General features: G+C 25.6%; 1 protein-coding gene across 1 annotated transcript; it reads left to right on the forward strand.

Moving 5' to 3' along the window:
- The first annotated feature begins 2,877 nt into the window (after positions 1-2,877).
- Positions 2,878-16,663, forward strand: LOC145835201 (uncharacterized). Its single transcript, XM_082942768.1, has 17 exons — positions 2,878-2,944; positions 4,007-4,060; positions 7,960-8,018; positions 8,369-8,532; positions 10,857-11,016; positions 11,779-11,885; positions 12,486-12,603; positions 12,806-12,984; positions 13,347-13,506; positions 13,611-13,738; positions 13,985-14,328; positions 14,849-14,907; positions 15,153-15,236; positions 15,302-15,376; positions 15,440-15,499; positions 15,807-15,914; positions 16,264-16,663. The coding sequence occupies exons 1-17, from the start codon at positions 2,920-2,922 to the stop codon at positions 16,513-16,515; spliced, it is 2,136 nt and encodes a 711-aa protein (XP_082798894.1). The 5' UTR covers positions 2,878-2,919; the 3' UTR covers positions 16,516-16,663.
- Positions 16,664-19,789: the final 3,126 nt, after the last annotated feature.

Raw genomic sequence — 19,789 nt, forward strand, 5'->3', positions numbered from 1 at the left:
AGGAAATGTTCCTTGCATTAATAAAAAAGAAACCTTATTGTAAGAATTTAAAATAATATTGAAATATAAAAATTTTATATCCTAAAACTTATTTTCATTTTTTAAATAAAAAAAGCATTTTTGATTTAAACAAATAAAAATTCTAGCTATGCAAATGTTAATTATTTAGTTAAGATTAAACTGAAAATGTTCCAGAACGATTGCTTAAAAACTGTAGGAGAAGATGGACTTAAAATAAAACAACCTTTTATAGCCTCTTTACTTTGGTCCTTCCAAAAAGAACTTATTGAGCTTTCCAACTTAGTACTCTCATATCTCAAAATTTAATTTGAATTTTACAAATTGGTAAAAAGCCTGCTAAATTAAAGATCTTTTAAATAATATCAGCATATAAAAAAATTGCCAATATGCCCTTAACACTGTGTACTGACTCTTAGGCAATGGTTTTATTTAAACTCTATAATTAAGTAATATTAAGTATTATTAAATAATATAATAACAATACAAACAAAACTTGTACGTAATCACAGTATTAAGTTAAACTAATTTGCCAAATAAATTAATTATAAAACCTCCCTTTTTTGTTCTCAACCTAGAAAGTTTGGTAATGGCACAAAGTCTGATTAAAAATTCATCAATTTTTATGCCAATTAGTCCATTTTAAAATACCTATGTCTAATCAAAACTATATTTTAAGAGTTTTTTTGTAGAATAAAATTTTATAAACAAGACTTTAAGATATAGACCTTTTTTTAAGTTTTCAATACAAACAAATGGACCAAAATCTCATTGTCAATTTTTTTTCTAAAATTTAAAAACTGACAAAAAATGTATTTTCTCTTTTATTATTCAAGATAGAGACCTATAATTATCAGGAAACAATTATTTTAGAGTTTAAACGACTATGAATATTGCTGTTTTATAAATAATAAAAAATTAAAATCTAACATAAAAACATGTTTTTTTAATTAATATTATGTTCCAAATTTAAAAAAAACCTTCATTGAATTGATTTCAATATAAGTTACTGACTTAATGTGAAAGTCTTAAGACGGTTAATAAAAAAGGAAAGAGACATCAGATTTTTAGTAAAATAGTCTTTAGTTTTCTCCTTCTATAAGGAACCTATTGAGGTCACCAACTTTGAACACTTGTATCTCATAAGTTACTTGAATTTTGTTAATGGGTTAAAAATGACTTATAGTTCAGATTAAACTTTATTTTATTAATATTTTGAATTCTTTAAATCTTTAAAAAGAATCTTGTAGCTTAGTAAACACTATATAAAATAAGATAAAATTTTGAAAAAAAAAATTATCCCCCCTATGACCTTAAAAGTTGAAAACTTTACATACCCTATTATATCACAACCAAACATAAAAAAGCAAAGGTCATGACAATAATACAATTTACAACAAATAAAAAAAATTGTATTTTTATTAACATAACAGCAGATTTTAAGTATCTTTTCTATGAAAACTAGATTACAAATGTAAAAATAATCTTTTCTTAAATAAAATAAATGTAAAATCAGTTTTGTTGAAAAGCTTTTTATTTATTTATAAAGTAAGGATTTAAAAGATATTGAATAGTTTAAGTTTACTAGGACAGTTTTTGGTAACTTAGTTTGATGTTTTTGATTTAAAGAGTTGCGACCCTGTTATTTTTGAGATCCTAATTGTAAAGTTTTGCAATTCCTTTTTATCAATTAAATTAAGTACTTTATATAAACAGGGTTGCCACTCTCTGAGTTTAAAAACACTGTTTTGAGACCTGAGTGTTATTAAACTGTCCTGAATCACTCTGAGTTTTATTCAAATTAGAAGAACTGTCCTGAAGAATCTTAGCTGTCCTGAGTTTTTTCAAATTCTTTATTTATTATTTTTTTCAAAATCTATTAAAACTACTTCTTTAAAAAAAAGGTTATTAAAGAACAAAATATTTAAACTAAGTCTCATTAAAATTCTTGAAAAGTATATATCCTGTTTTACAAAAAAAACATTCAGATTTATGCTGAGCTTTTCTAAGCCATCCTGAAATTTCAAAAATTTATCCTGAATGTGTAACACCCCTGTTAACTTTTTAAAATCAGCTAAAATCAGGTTCATCAACAAAATAGGTTATGAGATTACAAAACATTGAAACTAAATTGACTAGATCTTATTAAAAATCTAAAGAAAATAAAGTTTAACCTGAAATTTTTAAACTGTTTTGAGTTTTTCATAAAAAAAACTTAACTGGTCTGAGTCATCCTTGGTTAAAAAAATAAACAACCTCAGATTTTCTTAAGTTTCTAAATATCCTGAGTGTGTGGCAACCTGAAAAAAAAACCTTAATAGCTACAAGTTTTTGTTTTGCAAGCTACATTTGGTCTACATGTTTAGTTTTCCAACCACTGCGGTATATACAATGGGTAGTAACCTACAGCCCACTAATAGAAATCATTTGCCTGTATTGCATTTTTTAGTCTGTAATTAACTTTTTCAAATTAAATAAAATTAAGCTTTGTTCAGGGTTAGCAAAAATCTTTGAAACCTAGAAATACCTGGAAACTGAAAATTTAGGCAATAAAAACCAGGAAAAAGCTAAAATATGTGAAATTTAGTAAAAAGTTGACAAAAAACAGAATTGTGAACAAAAATAACTAAAAATCTAGGCAAAACCTGTAATTTTAAACAACATTTACATGTAAATTTAGAAATAACAAAATTTACATTAGGTGAAAAAAATCTTTATTTAATTTACTTATATTTAATTATCTATGAATTTTCTATTTGATTCTTTTAACAATTTCATATTTTATATTGTATGAACATCAGTTAATTTGCACATAACATTAAATACAAAAGCAATTTATAAAATTTTTAACAGATACAAGTTTAATAAAATATTTTTTAAATTTGATCCGAACTAATTAGCATGTGGATCCTTGAAGAACTTTCTGGTTAGTTTATAAAAAATAGAATAATTTATAAAAACTTGGAATCAGAACTTAATTGATTGTCTAAATGAGAACGACTGCTAAAATACATTATTTGTAAAGTAATTTTTTTAAGTGGAGTATTATACAAAAATTAAATTTTTTGATATGGTTTAATATAGTTGTTTATGTTACAAACTATTTATATTCATTATGGAACATCATTACAAACTTTTCTGGTTTACATAGAACTTAAATACTTTTTTATTTTAAAGCAATTATTTTTGTTTGTTCAAAATTAAGTGACGCAGAATTATAAACTTAATTTTTTATCCACATAAAATCTGGTAAAATATTTTACAAAAGACTTAGCTCAACTATATATTTCTTTAAAATGTGTTTTCTTATGTTCCTTTTATTTATTTATTTAAATAAATTAGTAATAGATTTTCGAAACTTAAAAATTAACTGCTGTTAAAATTTCAAACCTACCAAAAAATTAAATATTAATAATGATTTAATGCTTGAATAAATAAGAATTGAAATGAATGTATAATCTTTTTAATAGCAGAATTATCACTCTTTAATGGAAATCTTTAAAAAACACACTTGTTAATAACTCTACTTAAAAGCACACCAAAGAAAATTGATAAATAAAACACAAATTAACATAAGCTTTTGATTTTTTTACCTAGCATTGCATGGTTTTAAAAAAATAAAAGTTTATCTTTTGTAATTTATGTGTGATTTCTTGCACACTTTGTGAGAAACTGCTTTGAAACAAGCTTTTAATTTTTTTACCTAGCATTGCATGGTTTTAAAAAAATAAAAGTTTATCTTTTGTAATTTATGTGTGATTTCTTGCACACTTTGTGAGAAACTGCTTTGAACCACGAGACATAAACTTACTTTGCCAATTTACTCAGTTGTGCATTACTTTGAATTTATAAAAATCATAAGCAGTTGTGTAAGTTTCATAGGTTTTACTATAAAAATTAAGAATAGCTTTTTATAGTAAAACTATAATGAAACTTCATACATAAATTAAGCACTACTATAAAAAATAACACTATAACTTTTTGGCAGGTACAAAGAAGCACTACCTTCTACCTGAAAATCAGTACTCAATAGGACGAAAAGGTAAGATTGAGTTTAAATTTAGTTTGTTTTTTTTCTATTAATCACTTGTTCTCAACAATCCTTTCAAATTTAATAGTATAAACTGGTTTTCTACTTTGAATGTATTGATACATTATTTAAATAGCACATTGTATGAAAACCGAAATTTGAAGTTTTATGTTCTTGGTAAAATATTTTTAGTTTTAAGTATTTTATTTAATTAAGAGTTGTATTTAAAATGCATCATTTTATTGCTATAATAACTTCTAAGTGTACCTCTAATTTTTTCGATTAATGTATCTGTTATAAAAGCTGTCTTTTAAGAAATTTATGGTTATAAAATGAGCATGGATAATTAATTCCACAAATAAAGAGTTCTGAGTACTGAATAGATCTTTTATTCTAATTTAAAACTTAATGCTTGATCAATAGTTTTACCATTTGATAATTGAAATTGAGCAATTATAAAAATGTTTACAGTATTCACATAATAAAATTTCTATATTTAAACTATCTTATCAAAGTCTGAGTTTAGGAATTTATTAAAATTATTATAACTGTTAAAATATTTATTCCAAATCTAAATCGAAACTTTTTATAAAACTCAAATAAAACAATAATAGTTTAAGTACATACGTTTTTATAATCTTTTTTGCTCAACTAAAAATAATCTCAAGTTTGTTCGTATTAGGTTGAATAAATAACTTTGCAGTCTTTAAAAGAAGTAGTTTTAAAACTAAATTTCATTTAGAATTTTTTACTTATATAAACATTGGAGTACATTTTTCTTATTTTTACTTAAATTAAATTTCAAATTTAAATCAACCTTGACTTCATTAATCACTGTTTTTTGTCTTAATATTGTCAAAATATATCAAATCAGTAGTTATGAAAATAAAGTATTTACTCAAACCTTCATGTGTAACTTCATTTGTATTTTAAACATGTGTAGTAAGAAAATTATCTAATTATTGTTATCAGGGTTGCCTCTTTACCTGGAAACCTGGAAAAACCTTGAAAAACATGGAATTAGACAATTTAGGGCAAAAATAACCTAGAAAAACCTGGAATTTAAGAAAACTTGAAAAAAAACTGGAATATTGATCAAAAAACCTGGAATTTTTAATAATTTTAACATTGGCAGTAGTAAAATTTCGATTTGACACAAAAATTTATTGTCATTATCAAAAAAATTTTTATTAAAAAATACATTTAAAGTAACTTTACAGTATCTTTTCAATGTTTTTATACTATTTAACACTACTTCTAATATAGAAATTTACTTAAAACTAAAAATAGACCCAAAAATGTGTACTTTTAAAAACCTGGAAGAAATTTGGAAAACCTGGAAAAAATTTGGAAAAAACGAGTGGCAACCCTGTGTTATTGAAAATACTTTAAACTTGATTTCAGCAAATATTAATTTTCTTTTTTATGACATTTTATGTGTAGTTTAAAGTTAACATAGTATGAAAAAAGAGTAATTGAAATGCATTGGTAAATATCTATCCATACCAGGGATGTAGCTTGGTACGTTTCTGCAAATCTACAGAAATGTATACTTATGTGCAAAAAAACTTGCTTTCATAGCTTTTAGTATTCATTTATACTTAGCTATGCTCTCCTAGGAGATAATTTTGACATATATGTACTCTTTAGAATTTTTAGTGTCTTAAAAGTTAAACGAATTTACATCTAAATTGTAACATTTAGCGCGTTAAAGCTTTAATTTGACAAAAAGCTGCATTGCAAAATTGATTCTAATGGAAGCTGTAGCTTCAAAAATAAAAATCATACAATTTTATGTTACAAAAATTTGCATAACTTGTTGATACTATTGACTACGTTAAATATTTGATTATCAAAACGATGTACAGTAACCTCTCGCTTATTTGCGCACATTGTGTCCACAGAATAAATATGTAAAGATACAAGAGGTACAAAATATACTAACTATAATGGCTGTTTTTTGATATTGCTTCTAATTAAAAGCAGGCTGGGGATTTTGCCACTTTTAACTAATTGTTTATTTTATTTATAAATATTGTAAACTAAAGATAAAATATACATACATTAAAAAAAATTAAATTTATATAAAATAATGATATTTGTAAAAAATTTTTACTAATTTTAATACTATGTAGATTTTATCTTTATTTATATGTGACTTAATTGATACTTTACATTTATTTTTTATTTTACTTAGCAAATTCAGTTTATAATTAAGTGTTTGTTTAAAATTAAGAAATGGTGTGTTGTCTATATTAAAATTTGTTTCTATAGCCTTATACAAAATTATGCATTTAGTGCTGTAATGGATTTCTTCGTTTGAACAAAAATATATAAAATATGTATAAGGTTTAATAAAAATGGTTTATGTTACTACAACTTTTTTTAATTTGACCATTGCCCACATAAGGATAAACTTTTCTTGCATTGTATTGAAAGTATATTAATGGATTTTTTGAGTAGGAATGAAATTTACTGAGGTATAACTTAATGTTTATAAATTAGTCAAGGAACATAAGTTTACTAAATCTAAAGATATAGAGAGGTGAGTTAGCATTTAAAAGTATATTTTAAAATAAAAATATACAATAAACCTAGTTTGTGCAATATTAAAAAGTATTAAAATGTTTATGTTTTGAATTTTTAGAATTCCAAAAATGCGTAACTAAACGAGAGTGCGTAACGTCACAAGTGCGTAAAGATGCGAGAGGTTACTGTAAATGTTTTTGAGTGAAATTGTGTTTTTCTTATACTTATTTTAATGAATGTTTTCTGGGTTTACACAAGTGGCAACACATAAAGAGTCATATGGGGTGTGGAGCAAAGTAAATTGCCTTGTATACAGTTATCACTCGTACCTCAACATTCCATTTTTGATGTATTAACATAACTGCATATTTTCAGATAAATTCAATATTATTAGAGGTAGTTTAAATTGCTGTGTTCCGGCTAGGACTTATCACGCGTCATTTCAGATGTTTTAATTTTTGTAGATTCGTAACTTTTTTGAGCTAGCTACGTCCCTGGTCCATACAAATAGTTGTAAAATATCAAAAAATATTTAAGATTGATTGATTTAAAAGTTTTCATTTTATTAACTTCAAACAAAAATAATAAAAGTAAAAGTTTTTAATATGCTATTACCTAAAAGCACTTTAAAAAAAATTTATACGCTCATAATTTTTTCAAGTGTATTATGTGCATAATTAGGAATTCAAAAAAAAAAAACATTTTCAAAAAGTGCTCTTAATTAGTTTTTTTGGTATAGATTGGTGCTTAATGATTAGTGCAGTGTAATATTGTTTTTTGGTAAATAACCCAACCCAAAATGTACGTAATAAATTTGATAAGTATTCAATAAGTATAATTTTCTGTGTTAGTATGTGCTAATTAACTTACTAGTTCTGTTTTACCATTTTGTTTCTAACGAAATCAATTCTTTCATTTGCAATCAAAATTTGATAAATTCCTTTTTCAACACAACTTTAATACTCACAAGCTATTTATTTAAAGCACAAATACAAGATTACATTTTACTATACTTTCATGAAACTACAAATAACATTAAAAATTAAGATAATACTAATTAGCACATGACGGGTTATCAAAAAATATTATGCTTTTCTGTTGATCCTTTATCAGAACCTAAATGGTAGTTTAGTATGGGTTTTATTTTCAATAAATATAGCTTTAGCTGCCAGAAATATTTTCTTTTACTTTTGAAAATAATTTAAAAAATATATATTAAATATTTTAAAGGTTTAACTTACTTAAGTAAAAATAAGTTTATTTAAGTAAAGAAATTAATTGTCTAAAGTGAGACTATCAATTAAGACTAGTTGAATTGTTTAAACATTAAAGCCTAACTTTTTTAAGGTATATTCATTTTCTAAAACGCTTATGTTTTACAGATGGTGATATTATAATACCAGGAGATTCTTCCATAAGTAGAAAGCACGGAAATGTACAAGTTTGTTTACTTTATAAATATTAAACATACTATGCAAGATACTGAAACACTGACATGTGTTTTTCAATTTTTTTTTCTAAAACCTTAACATTGTTTATTTAAATAAAAAAATAGAAACGCTCGAAATATTTGTTCTAAGACCTGGTGCACAAAAAACCTTTCGGTTATCGAGTCACACACTACCTGGAAACTTTTTTAAGGCTTGTCCAGAACGTAATAGCATTGTTTTGTTTTTATGATACATTATAGTTGCATATGTGGACTTATTAATATAAGTTTTGGAAGTTTAAATATCATGTAAAATTTAATATTTTTAAGTGATTTTACGTAGTTGAAATATATTTAAAAAGGTGACAGAAGACCATGACATAATATTCAACGACGAATCCAAATTTGGCATCTTCCAATGCTCTGAAGTTTTAGATGGAAGTTTCAATTACACAAGAGCACCTAAACAGCTTGTTGTAAACGAGGATTGCGTGATCAGAATCGGTGCTTTCAATTCATTGTTTAGGTTTCTTTAAACTTCATATAATTTACACATTTTTTAAAGTTTCTGTTCTTTAAGCCTAAATTTGAAAACTTATATTAAATGAACAATACTTATAAAGTTTGCTGAGTACTATTATTAATGAAAAAAGAAAACCTACTTGCATCTATAAATATCAAAGCTATAAAAAAGTTGAAAGCTACAAATTCAGGTCAAAGGGACATTGTTTAAAAAATACATTTCTGAAATTAAAATGGAGTATCATTTTTAAACTTGAAGTGTTTAGAATAATTTTATATGATACATAGACAAACTAATTTTAATTTATGTTCAGTTTTTTTGTAAAAATTTTCCGTAAAGTTTAAGTAAGGTAAAATTTTCATAACAAAAAATAAACCTTATAAGTTAATATATTCCTCTATTTTAATGTTAAACACCTCAAGTTTTAAACATATGTTTCTTAAAAAGTTAAAATAATTTTAATTGCAGCAATAAAAATATCGAAAAAAATACGCTTTTTATGACTCAAATTTAGAATAATTAAGCAAAAATTTTTTTTTTTTTTTTTTGCAAAAAATTTATTTTTCATTTTAGCAAAAAATATATTTACTAAAAATAGAAAAAAATACTTACTGTAATATTTTTTTTGTTAAACAAAGACTAGGCTAAAAAATTAGAATTGCTCAAACATAGAAACCTACCACCTAGGTACACACTTCCTAAGTACGTACTGCTAGTATAGTTGCACTTTCTTCTCAAAAACGCTGTGTTCGAAATGTATTTTTTACTTTCAAGCTTAAAATTAATAAAACAAAAATATTATATTCTAAATTACTTATGCTGTATTAAATTAAAACTAAATAAATAAATAGTTTATGAACTTACAAGCTGTATATTAAATCCAGTATTCAAAACAAACGTTTCAAAGTTTATTTGTTAACGATTATAACGAAACGAGCAATTCAAATGCGATATCTCATGATTAAAACATAGAAATAAAAAAAAATTAAATAGAATAGATAGTTTGGGTAAACAGAAATAACAAACAGTACAGTTAACATTTACATACCCAATGATTGCAACATAATTCTTTTCAACATATTTTAAAAGCTGATTGTAGCTTTTCACAACTGTTATAAGCATTGCGTTTCCCTTTAGAATGGCAGACTTGTGTAAATGTTGTCAAGAATAGTGGTAGCCTTTGAACTTTTGCTATGTACATTATTAAATAAATACTCAAGATTTATGGCTTTACTTTGAACATATATGTTTTATCTTTCTTGTGAAAGTTATTGTCTTGCGGAAATTTGCTCTAATAGTCATTTTTTTTAACGCTAGTGGCTTTTAACATGTCTGTTTTTTGGATTAATGTAGGTAATTGAAGACCAAAGTTTCCTAGGTACGCACTACTAGTTGGGTATGCACTTTTGCGCTGTGTTTAAAGTACGTTCCTAGATTGCAGGTTACTGAACAAAACAAGAAGATGAAAAATACAAAAATAAACTTTTAATTTTATCTATCCATACTTAACTTATTAAACTTCCCTATTTTTATCAGGTGTTTCTCAAAAATTTACTTTATATTTTCAAAAAGGTTAAAAGCAACTGGTGGCTTGTTGAAATCTACAACTTTAATTTATTATATATATATATTTAGAGTTTAATTGTTTATGGTTTCCCAAAAGAGACGATATTGTGCTTTATTTTAAAAACACTAAAATATAAGTTGTTCTCAATAGGGGTTTTCCAAATTGGCAATACTGCCCCCTGAGGGCAACTTTAGTAAGTTGGTGGGAAATAACTAGTAAAGGGGTGGAAAAGGGCTGCTTTTAAAATTTTGGAAAGTCATAGAATGTTTACTTTTTCGCTTGCTATTTTACTAATTTTAACTGAGGTCATAATTTGAAACTTACACTAGATATTCTTGAGTTGCAGATAATAAGCAAAAAAAAAAAGGTTATAAGTATTTTTAATGGTAGTTTTTAGAATAGTCTTGTTGGAGGGAGGCATGGCTATTTTTGTTTCAAAAAGTGGGTCTTTTAAAAAAAAATTTTGAAAACCCTGCTTTAGACTCTTAACAATAAGTCAAAGATACCATAATAAACAAAAATGTTTTGTTTTAAAAACAGACCATTTGTTTTTTTCTTTATTATTTTTAATTTAATTTTTTAGTTTATAAATGTTTTTTAATTGTTCAGTTTAGCAAAAAACTAACACAAAAAAAAATTAAATAGTCAGTTTGAAAACTTCTTACAAAAAAAAAAGATAAGCTTTAAACAGTTTTCAAATTAGAACAATAAAATGTTTGTACTTTTTAAACTTAATATTTTTTTTTCAATTGAACATCAGAGTGAAGAGAAACGCCTCAAAGGTCTTTCTCTCCAATATGACGTCATTAACCAAAATGGACCTTCAAGACACCTTATCCATGCTGGGTTTCAAGATCGTGGAAGAATTTACTGATAACGTGGAATTCATGGTGATGGGAAAAATTGTTCTTAACATCAAGGTTTGTTTATTTGTTTCTTCTAAAGTTCTTATCTCTGCATATAGACAAAAATGTTTACTTACTATATTTAATAAACAATAAACTTCACCGCACGACTTTGTTTATTATCGATGGCATAAAACATCTCAACTTTGTTGATGATGGCCGAAATAAATACTGGCTTATTTTATTTAGATATGTTTATTTTTTATCTGTATCGGGGTTTCCCAATTATTTTTTCATCAAGTCCCCTTTGCAAAGTTAAAAAAGCTATGGCCCCTTCAACAATATTTCTCAAAAAACTACATTTTTTGCCTAAGACGTTTTCTTTTTGCTCTTTATTATCAACTCCAGAGCACTAGTGTAAGTTTTAAATTATATCCTTGTGACCCCACTTTTACAGCTTATGGCTTGTGAATTTCAAAACTTACCCATAATATCTAGTATCGTTTCAAAACTACCCTTACAAACGACTAAGGCCTTTACAGTGTAAGTTTTAAACTATGGCTTCATGGCTTAATGGCCCCTTTACTACTCACCCCCCCCTCCCCCCCCCCTTTATAGGTTTATAGGCACCCTAAATTTCTAATACGGCTCACTTTGGGAAACTCTGATCTCTGTTAAGTTTATAAACATTTTAACCTTAGTAGTAGCTAATAATATAGAAATCTCTAGCAAGTAAACAAAAGGTATTCTGTCTAGCTTGAATATAATAGATAAGTGAGAATAAGATTATATTTTTATTTATTCTACTACAAATTTAATAAATAGTGAATACTACAGTTGACAACGGCATTAGCCTGTGGAAAATGCCATCTAGTCAACGCAGATTATTTTGATGAACTTCTCAACTTTTATCAAAATAAAAGATTAGAGCCAAATCTAGACGAGTTAGTTGTTGTTTTTCAAATTAATATTACACATTTGCCTACCTAATTTAAATATTGAGTTTAATTTTGTTGTAATATTTGCTCAATTGTTTTTAAGTATTAAGCGGATTATGATATTTTTTCTCACTAAGATCTGACCTGATCTGATTTTTATTTCAAATTGAGATCTGCTGGAATCTGGATACTGCTTTTAAGTCGTCTTGAGGTGTTATTAACCTTAAAATGTTTTGAGAATTTGCTTTTTATAAAAATAAAGTTTTTTTATACTGCTTTTAACATAAAACAATGCTTTGTTAAATTGTATTCTTATTAAATTTGTTGTTACAAAGCTAATGAATTTATTATATGTTAAGTTTTAACAATTTAATTTATGCAACATTTATATTATTTTAACTAATTATCTAAAGTCATCTTGTATAATATTTACTAGTGAATTTATTTTTTACATAAACTGTTCTGTTTTATCATAATTGACTATTGTTATACTTGACAAAGTCGTAATTTTTCTACTGAATCCGGGTAGAAAATAGAATAATTAACTTGCACATAGATATTTATGTATATTTGTAAAAACAGTTCAAAATAGTTTATAAATTTCAGTTATTTGCCGGAGTTGGCAGAGAAATTTTTGGACACACAGGAAGTTACCTTCAGTACCATACCTGAACGTAGCGAATTGTTTAAAAACAAATCTTTTTTGTTCTTTGAAAACTCCCAGGTTAATGTTTGTTGTTTTTGTAATACTTAATGTTTCTTTAAATTTTCATAAATAACCTTATATCAATTAAAATACAACAAGTTGGTGATAATTTAATGCTTATAAGTTAATTCTATTAAAATAACGTTTTATAGTACTCTTTTGTTGATAATTTGTTAAAAAAAATACTACTAAAATAGTAAATTGTAATAATTAACAACAGATGACTAAATTTGAGCCGGCAATAAGATATGCGAGTGGTAACGTAATGTTGGTAGGAAAGTGTTCAAAATATTCGTTCGAAATAGTAGACAAACCGAACTGTGTGGTAATCCAGCCCAAAGTCAGTTTGTCTCAACCAAAAAACAAAAACTACAATAAAATCAAAAGGCATCTTGACAGGTTTGTTGTTAACTTTCATTATTTTTTTTGTAAATTTTGAATTAAAAAAAACAAAAAAGTTCAATTTCAATTTATAATGAACTTTATTTGAAATAGTAAACTATTTTTATTAAAAATTTATTGTTGTTAGGTTGGCTAATCGTTTTAACCCAATTTAAATCAATTTTATGTTTAAGTTAAGTTTTTCTATGTTTTCATTTACAAAATGTTTGCATCTTTTATAAAGTTTAAACTTTAACTTTACAACAACTAAATCCAGTGCAGCTAACTTCTATATATTCAAAATTAAATAGCTGGTTACCTTATCCAAACAAATGTAAAGCCTTAAATATTCACCCTAATTAATTAAAAATCCCCCATAGCAAGAAAATGCGACTCATAGAGGACCACGAGGTGGCGTTGTCGATATTGCACAACAACTGTGACGTGTACTGCAACCCTCTGTGCTTGATGGAAACTCAATTCAGTAATAACACCACACGACATGTTGATACTACTTCACAACTGCCACCTTCACAAGATGTTAGATTTGTTTGATATTTTTTGATAATAAAATGATTAATGTTCTAATAACTTTTGTTTGTTGGTATGAATTTTTATTTTTTTAAAATTGGCAATAAATTTAGGAGGATGAAAACTCTCTGATGCTCGGCAACCCTGAGGACGCAGTTGCTGAAACTGATGACGAAGAAACACTTGAGGGCAGCAGTGAGAAGAAAAGTGAATTAGTTGGTGACTCAGAGCAGCCTTCAATGTTAGCTGCGTTGTATAACTTTTTTATAAGATAAATTAGATATAGTATGACGTAATAAGTTTAAAACACAGTATAAATTTTATTAATATTAAGCTTTGAGTATGGCTTGGTAACTATCATTGTAACCATAATCATAAACTTAATAAGAAACATCATTATAAGTTTAAGACAGAAAGTATATAAAGATTTGTTTGTGTTTTTAAAACCAACTAATGTTTCAATTTTGACAAAATTTAATTTTTTCAGGGATGTTTTCAGCGCCAAGCCCAAATCTTCAGTGTCATCTTCAATTTGGGACAAGCAAACCCTCGAAAACTCCCACAAAAACTCTGAAGGTTCCCAGCTGAAAGTTGTTGAGGAGTCTATATTCGGGGAATCCCAGTCGATGAGAATGATAAGTTCGATAAACGCCAGAATGGCCATTTCTTCTAGCGAGGACGAGGACGATGAAGCTCCTTCGAAACCCACAAAAAAGCCCCTCGGTAGAAACTCTGCTAAAAGTTCACAGAGAAGCGACTCAGTAAAAACTATCAAGGAAAAAAGCTTCTTAGTAGAAGATTCGCAGAACAACAAGACTAAAAGTTTCGCAAGTTGGTTTTATAATTACGATTTTAAATGTACATAAGTAGATTAGAATATATATAGAGTTTAATGATTCGTCGGTTTTATGCTTATTTTATAGATTCTGTGTAATTTTTGTTTTTAAACAGTTATGTAAAAACAAATAATTTTTATTTTTAATATATTGTATGCGTTTAACTTTGTTTCCTTACGTTTTTATCTTAAAATTTCTTGTAACTATTTTAATAAAAATATTGTTTTTAAGAATAGAACTGAACTTTAGAAAATAAAGTTTTTTGTTTAGGTATTATAAAGTTTTTGGTATGCTCAATTTTATTTTTGTCGTGTTTAACAAATATAGTTAGACTTTAGAAACTTTCTTAAAATTTGTTTTTCAAATAGTTAAATGTTTTAGATATATATTATAAAACCTAAACTGCATATAGTAAAGTATGTACTAGGTTTTTGTTTAGTTATTAGTAATAGTACAAGTTTTGTACGATTTACAAGTAGCAACAGTTAAATAATTATTTTGTACTTTTTTTTTAGGTGTGTCAAGTTTCTTTGCTAGTAGTGAAAGTCAACGAAATACAAACAAAAATTCTAAGGTTCCTTGATGCTTACTACTTTTATTATACTTATAATAAGACTGCATTTTTCTATTTTTTTTTTAAGGTGTATTGAAATAAACATTTAAAAGCATAAAAAATATTTTTTAATTAAAGTTTATAAGTTAAAAAACTACTATAAATTTATACAGTTTTATAAAAACTTTTTGAATGATTAGTAAGCTAATATTATTATTTTCGATGTTAAATTTAATTTGCGAGTTATACAATATTTATTTCTATAGCAGGTTAAACCTCAAAATAGTCTGAAATCAAAACTAGCAAATTCGAGAAACAAATCTCAATCACAAAAGTTTGATAATTTACAGGTAAATACCTATTTGTGTTAAATTATCGTTTTAAATTTAGCTGTAATTAATGTTTTTTTATTCAGATTGAATCTCAGTACCAAAGTCAAGTTGAAAATTCTGAAAACAAATCTCAATCACAAAATTTGGACAAATCACAGGTTTGTATCTGTTTTCTTTTTTTTTTCTTTTTCTAGTTATATTAATTATTATTTTCTATTAAGATTGAATCTCAATGCCAAAGTCAAGTTGAAAACTCTGAAGTAAAATCGCAAAATTGTCAGGTTAATATTTGATATTTGTTTATAAGCTATTTGTTTTCACAAAAGGTATTTAGAAGCTTTTGTAATGTTGAACTAAAAAAATAATAACTAGCTATTAAAACATTTTATTTGTCTAGTAACACAAAATTAAAATAGTCACATAAACTATAGAAATAATTTTAAGGTGAGTTTTTGAATAATAAACATTTTTTTATTCTTTTAAATTTTTAAAAACAGAAAACCTAAAAATCTTGAGAATTGATAAAAAAAAAGTTTAAGTTTAATTTACTTTTATTAAAACTAAAACCAGTATTAAAAAACGTTTCAGAAAGAAGAAATAGTAGATTATGGTCAGCTAGTCAACGTAGTCAAAATGCCTCTGATGGTCAAAAACAAGAACAAAAAATCCAACACAAACATCAATAATAATGTAAAGGTTGGTTGAAAATTGGTATGAACATAAGAATTAAGATTTGTTTTTAAATTTATTATACTGAAATTTATGTATTTATTTTGTGGGCACTGTTTTTCAACCACTTAAACTTATCAATGTGATATAAACATTTATGTATATTAACAAGATAGTTTGTTTATATATATATATATATTTATTAAAACTTGTACTAAGCTAATCTATCTATGGATGACTTACAAACAGATTCGTACTAAATAATTAAAAAATTGCTGCTCTTAAAATTTTGCTGTGACTTGTAATAATTAACAAATAATTTCACAATTTAAAATTTTTCAATTCTGGCTCAACTTTAAAAATATCAAATATTCAGAATTTCAAGAAGTTCAGGAAACAGCAGAGGAAATTTCAGGATTCCATTCAGACGCTGATTGGTGGAAGCGATCTGATTGCCAACCATCAGGTAGTTGCTACCAAGTCGCCCATGGCAACCAAGTTCAGTTCCATGACGACGGACAGCAGGAAGCGACATCATACAGATGACGTAACGAACAATTCTGATGGCGATGACGTCACAGCCGATTTCTCACAGTTCGACAACCCCTTCAAGCGGAAGAAAATTTGAAAAAAAAATCTTGTAAAAAAACTAGGTAAAAATTGTATAAAGAATTTTTTTGATTCTGTTTGAACTAAATTAAGAAAAATAAATTAAGTATTAAAAAACAGCCAAAATGTTAGAAAATAAAAACTTTCTCAGCTTTTTTTGAAACAAAATGTTTTATAGCCCTCATAATTGATAGTTTAGTAAGTTATTAATGTTTTATTATGTGTTTTGTTTAAACTCTGTTTGCCTTTTATTCGTTAGTTTAATTACAAAATGCTTAAAAGGAATAAGATAGTAACCTAAAATTTTTTTTTAATGGTATTGATAATAAAGTGTTTTAGGTTGCTTCTGAAGAATTGGTTTTAAAACAAATTTCATTGTTTCTATTTTTTACTTAACTATTATATTTAGAAACTTAAAATTTTCTTAACTATTCATGTTTATAATGAGTAAAGTTTACTTATGAAAATAAATATTATTTTACTCAAAACTTTTTCAATTTAACTTTTTTTAAGCTGATTTGTTATCTTATTTTCTGGTAAAACGTTTTTCTCTTATTTAAGATAAACAAAACAACTGAGTATATAAATCTAACTACCTGCTAGGAAAGTTTGAAAAAAATAAATTTTGAATTTTACTGTGTATATGGTTCCCATTGAGTCAGTATGCTTCACGATTTCAAAAAAAACAAAAATTAATCTGTAATTTTTATTATTTTCTAAACAATGTTATATTGGTAGAATATTATGATAATGCAGCAAGTGATTGTAACACATTATATTTTTTATGTAAAGTTGTTGACGGTTTGATTTTATTTATTAATTATTACTATTATTATCAAGTTTTTTTCAACTTTTTGAAATTTTTGTAACACTATTTATTTAGTTTCTTTCTGTAAAAAAATTGTTTATTATACAATTTTTATCATAATGAAAGATTTTGATCAAAAAATTGGATTATATTTTTTAAATTGTTACATAGCTTTGGTGAAATATAAAATAATTAAATTATCAAGTACAATATATTAAGAAAGATGAGTGATCTCAATTAAATTTATACTTTAAAAAAAGCTATTGGGAAAGTCCATTAAATATAATTTTTATATTTGACAACCTTACATATATATTCAAATATTTAAAAAAAGATGAATATTGTAATTGAACTAACAGTTTGTATCTGATAGAAAAATTTTGGGATTAAAAGTTTAATTATAGTATGTTTTCTTCTAGCTGTTCGCTTTAATAGCTACAATTGTAGGAGCATTAGTAAAATTTTATTAAATTTAATCAGTTTTATTATTTACATTTACTTAAAATCAGAATTTTTATTTGTTTTATTTTAAAGTTTTTCGCATATATTACTTGAGTATAATATTTTATTTATAACAAAATGTACTATTTATTAAGTATTCAATTAATATAGCAACACTCTGATAACCCTGTTTGTATGACTCAATTCTTGATGATTACTTAAAGCCAGTTAGTTTTGAAAGCAATAAAAACATTAATAAATATTTTTATTCCGTAAAATATCAATGCTTCTCACATCTAACAAGACATTCAAAATAAAAGAGAGTTTCCAGAACTTAGACGTAGCAGTTGTAAATGCTGTAGTCTTTTAACCTTAGACCGTAAATCAGGGTCGATTAAATAAGTAATTAAGCATAAAATTATTAATAAACGTTTGTTTTTTAAACTAAAATGAGGGCTTGAGTAGTTTAGGGGCCAGAGGTTACGAGGCCTTAATTTGAAACTTATGCTAAGTTGACAGTGAAGAGCAAAAAAAAAGGTTTCATGTGTACTTAAGATTAGTTTTTTTAGAGCAGTTGCCATAGCTAAATTAATTCCTCGAAGGTAGTCTTAAAAAATAGTAAGGAAACACTAGTATAGGTTATATTTTATTATATATATTTAAAAGCTAACAAAATAAATTGTATTACATTTCAAAACTTAATTCCTCAGATTTAAAGTAAAGTTATTTTAATTATGTTTGAGGTGGTACAGCTAAAGCACTTAATCAGGGTTCCAATTGTAACATCTTTAAAACTCTAAACCAGAGTTTCCCAAAGTGGGCCAAGTTGCCCCCTTGTAGGCCACGATATAAATTTAGGGGCCATGATGTCATAATTTGAAAAACTTACACTAGTTATTCTGGAGTTGATGTTGTACTAATTAATTAAATTTAGGTAAAATACAGGAGAACAGTTGCATTCAAAAGTTAGTTGTACACTTGTTTAGTGTTATAAAAAGAAGTTGTAAAACGAAAACAGATATTTGCAACTGATTTATTACTGAAGAAGCTTCTACTTAGTCACGTTTAATACATGTCACTTGTTTTGCTGATGCGTCGCTTTAAAACTCGCAACTTTATGGATAAAATTTTTTGAAAATTAAGCAAAATTTTACTGTTTCCACACAAGTAAGGCTATGAAGTTTTTTAATTAAATGACAACTACTTGCAAACACCTGGTGTGACAAATTTTAATATTAATAATCATCCAATTTTTACAATATTATTTGACTCTAATTTTCAATAGAAAATTAATATAGGCTTTATTAAAAGATTTTTTGAAGTTAAGAAAATGTAACTGTAGTACTGTTATGATTCCAAGTTTTTATGTTGTAATATCAATGCTTATACTTTGATACAACCTTTTAACTTAGTTTTATAATTAAATTTTATAAGCCCAAAACTAAACATTTTAAATATCAACACAGTAACTTTTCCGGGACACGTTCAAAATCCACCTAGTCAAATTCGAATCGTTTACCGATCGAACGTAAGGGATAGGGGTAACAGTGATAGTGAAAAATAAATAAAAAATGAATCTTAAAATGCAAAAAATATTTAAAATAAGTTAATAAATTTAAAAACAAAAATGGGTGGATTTTGATAGAAAACCAATTTTTTCATAGTACTTTTCTAAACTTTAAATAGCTCACTTGATATCGTAAGTTTAAAATAAACTAGATTGAACAAAAGCTTCGTATTCAAAAACGTTGAAGTAAAATCAGAAAATCCACAGCGAAATTCTAAAAAAGCTTTTGGTCATTGTGTCTCCCTTTGTGGTAATTTTTCCAAGTGTCGTTTAAATAACATCTTGCAAGTTTTGCAAATCGTAGTTAACATATGACTCGCTCTTGTTTGCAGAAAACAAAAAACAGAGGTTTTAAAAAATAAGTAATTTTTTAAACTCTATTATCAATCGTTAATGTATAAGTACAAATAACTGATCGCAAGAAAGAAACTTTCAGATTTGCACAAAGAACTTTGTTTAGATAAAGAACTTCAATAA

This window comes from Thalia democratica, chromosome 1 (assembly GCF_965202585.1).
Source record: "Thalia democratica chromosome 1, ktThaDemo2.hap1.1, whole genome shotgun sequence".
NCBI lineage: Eukaryota > Metazoa > Chordata > Thaliacea > Salpida > Salpidae > Thalia > Thalia democratica.

What these genes read in the sequence shown, in the direction of transcription:
- LOC145835201 (XM_082942768.1), top strand. Translation starts at nt 2,920, where the DNA reads ATGTGGATCCTTGAAGAACTTTCTG. An exon ending in AAATTGTTCTTAACATCAAG is followed by an intron (nt 11,017 to 11,778) that starts GTTTGTTTATTT and finishes TGAATACTACAG; the next exon opens with TTGACAACGGCATTAGCCTG. An exon ending in AACTGCCACCTTCACAAGAT is followed by an intron (nt 13,507 to 13,610) that starts GTTAGATTTGTT and finishes CAATAAATTTAG; the next exon opens with GAGGATGAAAACTCTCTGAT.